Source organism: Trichosurus vulpecula, chromosome 7 (genome assembly GCF_011100635.1).
Source record: "Trichosurus vulpecula isolate mTriVul1 chromosome 7, mTriVul1.pri, whole genome shotgun sequence".
In the NCBI taxonomy this organism is placed as follows: Eukaryota; Metazoa; Chordata; class Mammalia; order Diprotodontia; family Phalangeridae; genus Trichosurus; species Trichosurus vulpecula.
Window position 1 is genome coordinate 269,877,195 of NC_050579.1, and position 7,329 is coordinate 269,884,523.

The 7,329-nt window shown below is 49.5% G+C and overlaps 1 protein-coding gene across 1 annotated transcript; it reads right to left on the reverse strand.

Annotated features, from left to right (window-relative positions):
- Positions 1–1,559: 1,559 nt before the first annotated feature.
- LOC118856919 (BOLA class I histocompatibility antigen, alpha chain BL3-7-like) lies at positions 1,560–6,005 on the reverse strand. The gene is made up of 8 exons (XM_036767473.1): positions 5,856–6,005; positions 4,571–4,840; positions 4,076–4,351; positions 2,919–3,194; positions 2,669–2,773; positions 2,116–2,148; positions 1,896–1,940; positions 1,560–1,710 (listed from the first exon to the last, which is right to left on the reverse strand). The coding sequence occupies exons 1-8, from the start codon at positions 5,911–5,913 to the stop codon at positions 1,706–1,708; spliced, it is 1,068 nt and encodes a 355-aa protein (XP_036623368.1). The 5' UTR covers positions 5,914–6,005; the 3' UTR covers positions 1,560–1,705.
- Between the last annotated feature and the right edge of the window lie 1,324 nt (positions 6,006–7,329).

Below are 7,329 nucleotides of genomic sequence, written 5' to 3' on the forward strand. Positions count from 1 at the left end.
AGTGGTGGACTGTCTCCAAGACCTGTTGTAGTCTTCTCTGGGCTCCAAGTCTGATCACCACTACTTAACACCTTTCCTACCACCCTCCTAAGTTGTACTGGGCTGGAAAATTATTTCACCTCAGCCTCTTGTTAACTCAGGTGAGTCTCCACCTTTACTGTGCCATCTTGGTTCTGCCCAGCTCCTCTGCTCTTTTTTGGAGGTGGGAGATGACCTTTCCTCCAACCCCTCCTCATTGTCCTTACCCCATGACAGGGGGAGGGGCTCAAGCAGTGCCTCATGCTGAACACAGCAAATAGACCTCCCTTCATTGCCTGACTATTGCACTTTGAAATCAGCAAAACAACTTTACTGACAACAATGGGCAGGTCCTAATGCCACTGCCTATAAACACTCCATTCCTCCCTCCAACCCAGGTCCTGGTCCCAGGTCTCTCATGATCCCCACTGCCCTACATACCCTTTGTCCTCACCTGGCCCTGGCCTCATCCCACTCACTCCCCAAGCTTCCTCATGAAGCTCTTTAAGAAAGCTGCTCCTGATTCTCAGTTGCGCCCTTGGATTCCAGGGCTTCTGGATAGATCTGTACCCTTCTTAAGGCCCAAAGGAGTGTCACACCCTTGCCCTTTATGTGTTCTGGCACTTCTACCTTGGCACCCCTTGTTCTCACAGCACATCCCATCTGTCCCCAAACTAAGAGACTGACCCCAAGACCCCCACCCTCCAGCCAAGTCACACAAATGCTTCTTCACACACCTTGCTTTTTCCTTTTACCACAACCTTTCCGTTTTATTATTCCGTCATTTTTTTCAGTCATGTTTGATTCTTCGTGACGCCATTTGGGGTTTTCTTGGCAAAGATACTGGAGGGCTTTGTCATTTCCTTCTCCAGCTCATTTTTATAGAGAAGGAAAATGAGGCAAACAGACTTGAGTGACTTGCCCAGTGCTCTATCTACAGCACCACCTTACTGCCCATCACCTCTCCTAGGTTTCACTTTATTTGAAATTAAGCAGTTTGTTCTCTAGAAAATAACTCTGGGGTGCTGGTGGAGGAGCTGGTGTTGGTGTTTGCCAGTTCCACCACCATGGGGCTCAGGATCTCCTGCTGGTTTGCTGAGGTGGGGCTTGCTATTGGCTTGCCTGGATGCCTCCCATTCTGTATTGGTCCCCTCTAGCCATAGCAAGAGGGACCTTTCCTGTTAATCTCCCTAGCCTCAAGAGCTAAAAAAAAAAAAACCAAAAACTGCTGTACCCTGCCTTTCTGCTGGTCCACTGTTCCAGGATTTTTCCTGGGGCAGTATTTAATGGGTTTTTCAAGGTCAGTATGGGAGAGTGAGAATGATTTTCCGTTTATTCTGCCATCTTGGCTGCCAGACGAGAAATCTAGAAAATTATCATAAAAATAGTTTTGAGGTGCCAGTTGGGAGAGCTGGTATGAAAGATGATTTTCTCTTAGCCATTCATTTGGAAGCTTTACTATGTGAAGCACAGGAATCTAAGATTTAGCAAAGAGATAAACAAAGGCCCAGACTTACATAGACAGAAAACTATACAGCCTGTAGAATGATGATGTGATTTTAATCCTATCATGCTGGTGGAGAGAAAGTGCTGAATATGATGCCTCCTCTGGTTGAGGACACTTTTACAGGAATCGGAGACTTAAATATCCTTGTTTTCTTATTCAGGTCCACACAAGGCAATTGTCTCAAGCTAAAGAAAGAAAGACAGATTAAGGAAGATCTTCAAAGTCACCTCTGCCCTAAAATCTTTCATCATACTGAAGAGCCTGCCTCACCATCCATCCAATACTCACCCCAACCACTCAATACCCAACCTCTTTGCTTGGCCCCCTTTACACCAGCCCCTCTCCAGTTCCAGGGTCTTGAGGGTCTCACCTTTGGCTGTCAAAGAGACATCTGACCACTGCGCACTGTCACTGCCTGGAGACAAAGGATGGAAACAACCCAGTCAGGGACATATTTTACAGAACGGGGGCAGGGGAAGGGAAGAGGACACTGACGAAAGGCTACTGGGATAAGCCTCTCCTCTGACTCCTCATTTCTCATGTCCCAAAGATACCCTTCTTTCTGCCTTCCATGTCAACCTTTCACTTACCTGCAGCCTTAACATAGCTCCCTCCTTTTACACCTGGAAAAGAAAAGAAAATTCCAGTGGTGAGTCCAGGAGAGGAGGCCATACTAAGGCCCCAGAAGTTCACTGATTTGTCTTGGAGACACAACAAATTACAACCGTGACTCCGCCCCCATCCCCCATTCCAGTCCAGCATCTAGATCCAACAGGAAAAGAGAAAAGAGGCCCCACAAATGAGCACTTCCCAACCTCAGGTCCTGCATCAATGGGTTTCCAAGTCTGGGCTACAATCCCCAGCTGGGAGACTAGAAGTTCCTTTGCCAGAAATCCCCATATTCATTTCTGATCTGAGTCTGAAGCAGTTTCCCTACTCAGCCAGCCTGTAATACCATGGCAAGGCATCCTCCAGAAAATGTTTTCTATTTACAGATTTGTTCATCTAGAGTCTTAGATCCTATCTAACAATTTTATATGGGAAAGAGAGAAATTGGGGACAGAAAGACAAGTTTCCAGTTCAAGGGAAGCCAGAATCTCCACTGTGCGTGCTGCCTAATGACCCCCTTCCAGTCTTGCCTACCTGATGTCTTCCTCCAGATCATAACTCCAGCAATGACTGAAATGAGGAGGAGGAGGACAAGAGCCATGACCACCACAAAGAACCAGATAGAGGAGAACTGTGGCTCTAAAATGGAAAAGGGAAACGAAAGGTCCTGATCCCTCTCTGGTCTGAGATTCACTAACCTCTTCCCCAACTCCCCCCACATCCCCCTGCTCTTTCTGGGAGGTAGGGGATGGCCTTTTCCCCAGTCCCTCCTCATGGTCCTTACCCCATTTCAGGATGAGGAGCTCAGACAGTCCCTTGTGCTGAATTCTGCAAGTATATTTCCCTTCCTGGCCCGAGGTGGTTTCCACAGCTGCCCACTTCTGGAAGGTTCCATCTCCAGCAGGTCTGGTCTCAATGAATTCTGTGTCCTGGAGCTGTTCCTCCCCATCCCTCAGCCAAGTCAGAGAGATCTCTGCAGGGTAAAAGTCCTGGGCCCGGCACCGCAGGGTCACCTCCCCATTGGGGGCAGCGTGATGGGTCACTCGAACAGAGGGAGGCTCTATGGAGGAAAAGTCAGAGGAATTTACAAGGGCCTCCTTTCTTCAAAGGCTAAGGTCCACCATAGGGAAACAAAAATCAGACTGGATATTTGAGGAAGAACACAAATCCTTGGCCTGGGTAGCCCTTGCCCCTGAGGTCACCTGTGACTCCAGAGAAATCTCCTGAAACTTTGAAGGAAACAAAGACTTACACCCAGTCCCATTTCAGAGAGAGGGATGGTGAGCCCCATCCCTCCTTTGTTCATACACAGATTGGGACCAAGGAGACCCGCCTCCGGTGCAGAATTCCTGAGTCAGAAACCGGGGAGGAGTGGAATGTGAGACTTAGAGGATAGAGCTGAAGTGAGGGTGAGGCTCCCCACTTCCACCTAGACTGGGATTGTAATGAAGGGGACATATGCTTGGTTGTGCCAGAGAAACCACCTCATACCTTGTCAGGAAAGGGTTTCTCTCCCTGAGGCAGTATTTCTTCTGCCTGTTCTTCCCTGAACCCCAAGCCAATCCACAAACAAACTGAATTGGGGCTTGAGTTATTTCTACCGACGAGGCTTTTGTCTCTTTGGATTCACTGGGTTCTCTTCCCTTCCTCCCCAGCAGCTCTAACGGCTTCCATTCTACAGACTCCAGTTCCAGGGAAGGACTTAAAGAGCAGGGTAACAGGTCTTGTGGGGTAAGCAAACATACCCTCGATCTAATACACTCCAAGCTCCATCCCCACCGCCACCCTCACCCCCATGAAGCTGCCAGCCCAGATCCCTCTAACCTGGGGCCCACAAGTACAGTTCCAGGCTCCAACCCTGCCCCCACCTCCACCTCCTAAGGACTGGAGGAGGAGGAGGAGGAGGGCAGACCTAGTCCTGAGGACCTAAACAAACAGTACCTGTCCTTAGCAGGGTCTCCTTCCCGAGCTCCAGGTACTTCTGCAGCCACTCAACGCACTTCTTCTCCAGATAAATTTTCTGTCTCTCCGCGATGCTCCGCTCTGCTTCCCACTTCTGCTTGGAGTTCAGTGCGGCGGCCACTGCAGCGGTCCAACTCAGCGTCTCCAGATCCAGGGAGATGTAGTCTTGCCCATCATAGGCGAATTGCTCAAACCCACGCAGGAAGGTCCCGTCGGAAGCCATCTCACAGCCGACCAGGCGCTGGTAGGTGTGAACTTTTTACCAGCCCCAGAACACTAGTTAGTCAGTCCGCCCATACACTCAACTGGGCCCAAGTCCTCTCCCAGCTTTAAGGGGCTGATCTGAGAGGTGGCCTCCAGGAGCGTGCATGCCCCTTCCCGATCTATATTCTCCTCTCCCACCCCCATCTCCCCAGTCTGAGAACCAGGCCAGGGTGGGCATAAGAACAGATCCGGGTACCTTACGGCACTCACCTCCCTCTGTCTGATTGTAATAGATCTGCAGATTTCTCAGGCCAACTTGGAAAGTGTGCGCCGTCTCGCTGACGATGCGTGAGTTGCGTTCCCAGTACTCCTGGCTGATCTGGTCCAACCACTGCACCTGCGGCTCCTCCCTCTGACTCGAGCTGTCACTTTCAAAGCGTACGAACTGCTGATGGTCCACGTAGCCCACGGAAGTGAACTTGGGCTTTCCGAGTCCGGGTAAAGACGTGGACGTTTGGAAATACCTCAGGGAGTGAAACCCTACGGACAAAGATACCGATCGACCTTAATTCAAGGCTAGCCACCATCCTGCCGGGCTCAAGTCCGGCCTCGTTAGCAAAGGCCCGGGTGTACCGAACAAAGTGACTCCACCTGGGATCCTCGCAACCGCCGCCGTAGCTTTTCCGCATCATTTCTCCACCCTTTCCCCAATCCAGCCCAGCCCAAGATTCTTATGTCTCTGGTCTCTCTCGATTCCCCTGTAACTCCTCCCAATACCAGACTCCAACCACTCCTCTTCTTCCTCTTTCCGCCCAGTAATATTTACTTACGTTTAAGAAACTCACCTATATTTTCAGCTTCTCTATACTGTGAACCCCTTCCTATGCCCCAAATGTGACTCCATCTTCTGCATCCCTCCCCTGTACTCCACTTCCCAGGTACTCTTCCCCCAGTCCTCCTGTCTCCAGACTTCCCCTACCCACCTTCTCTTGGGACTTTCCCTCCTAGGCGTGCCGCTCCCCTTTGATACCGAAGACCTCTGCTCGACTTTGCTAGCCAGCACAACTTTGCCCATGAATGTTCTTCAACCCATCACCTCCACCCAACTACTTGTTCTGAACACTCCCAAAATAAGAGGCAGACAATCGAGACCTCCCCCAGTGAGGTACTACTAGCCCCCAAGTAAGTAAACTTACTGCCCCCTTCTTCCGCTGTCACCACCACCACCTCCCCCTGCTTAGAACCAACCGAACCTGAGGATTAGGAAAGCCTTCCCCTGGACCCCAAGATGGGGATGGAGATGCGGATGGGGATGGGAACGGAGATGGGGAAAAGACCCTCTTCACACAATAATCACCCTCTGGTCAATAGCCTCTGGTCAATCTGCCCAGTCTCCAGGCATCGGTTTAATTCCATTAACGCCACTCATCTGTCAAATGAGCTGGAGAAGGAAATGGCAAACCACTCCCGGATCTTTGCCAAGAAAACCCCAAATGGGCTCACGAAGAGTCAGACACAACTGAAAAGGGACTGAACAGCAACATCCTTTACTCACTTGGTTCGGTCTCTGGAAGGGCCACAGCGAACAACAAAAACAGCATGGAAGGTTTCATGCTGAAGAAGTAGAGGCTTCGTGTTAGAGAAGTCGAGAACAAGTAAGCAGGAAGTAGCGAGCAGTCTCTAACAAGCCTGCTGAAAACGAAACCGAAATAGAAGTTCTCCTCATCCCACTTTCTTTTTAAATAACGTCTGCGTAGCCCCGAGCCTTCTACTTCTTGCTAGGGACAGTGGCCCCCACTTGAACAAGAGAATTACTCTCAAGGAGTATCCTAGAATCCAGCTCTCACCTTCCCACCTCCCGGCTGCCTCAGCCAGGCACATTCCCCCACCCACCCCCCACACACACACATCTAGAAAGTATTTCCTCAGAGAAGTTAATCTCTTCATGTGCGTAGTCTGCCTTTCCTAAGCAGAGAGAAAAGTGGAGAGAAGAAACAAATGGAAGAAGGGACTTGGTATAGACATGAAAACTGGGAGCATGCTAACATACAAGCTATGAGAAAATGTGTCAGAAAACCTGTGTACAGAAAGGGGGCCAGGTATGATCAAATTCCCACCACCACCCAGCTAGTCACTGTAAAAAGTGACAAACAATGATGCTTTAATGAGGTTAGGACAATTCTCTGAGCTGGAAAAGGCAGAAAATACTTTATTCTAGCAAACAAATTAGCCACCTAATAAGTTAGGATGTTTAAATAGCTAACCTCTGAGGAGGAACCAGATAGTCAAGATTCAGGGAAGGGCTAAGGAGTAAGACCTCCAATATGAGGAAGTGGGGGGGGGGTGGAGAAGGTGGAGAGGAGAGAATTTGAAATAGTGGGTGAAGAGCTGACATCGAAGCCACAAAGACCTGGATTGAAGCCCCATTTTTTGAGGCATCTGAGCTATGTTACTCTAAGCGCAGAGATATCAATCCCAGATCAAACCTAGCAGTGACTATGTATCATCTGCCCTGGTCCCACAAGGCCATGGGAGCATCTGAGGCAAAGAATGAGGTAACCTGAGCAAACTCTCCCCTCCATCCCTCCAGCCACAATCACTGCTTTCCCTCCCTCCTTCCTGCCCCCTTTACCTTCACCTCTCCCCCAGTATTCTCCTGTATATTGTTAATCCCCTGTCACTTCCCCCAATCTCAGAATCTACCTAAACACCCCTTTTGGAGACATTCTCTTCCCAATGGAGCTCCTGCTCCATCCAATAATAATTATATTTATATAATGCAAGTCATTTAACTTCTCGGTGTTCTCTTGCCCAACCTGTAAGGCTCTATGAGTGGCAAAGACTGTGTTGACTTGAACTATTAGAAGGAGTTTCCTTCCCACCAACTAAATTACAGGAATAGTCCTCATCCCCAGCCTCTATCCCATAGCAGCTCTGAAGAAGAGCTATTGGACCAATAAGAAGCAGTGCACATAGTGGGAAGCAGAGACACACACTCCAGACAGAAATGATCAGAGAGAGATAATGAC

Excerpts from the sequence above, each read along its gene's own strand:
- LOC118856919 (XM_036767473.1), bottom strand. The coding sequence starts at position 5,913 with ATGAAACCTTCCATGCTGTTTTTGTTGTTCGCTGTGGCCCTTCCAGAG. Across the intron at positions 4,841-5,855 it reads CCTTCCAGAGACCGAACCAA|GGTTTCACTCCCTGAGGTAT; the intron begins GTGAGTAAAGGA and ends CTTTGTCCGTAG. Across the intron at positions 3,195-4,075 it reads GGAGACCCTGCTAAGGACAG|AGCCTCCCTCTGTTCGAGTG; the intron begins GTACTGTTTGTT and ends TTTCCTCCATAG.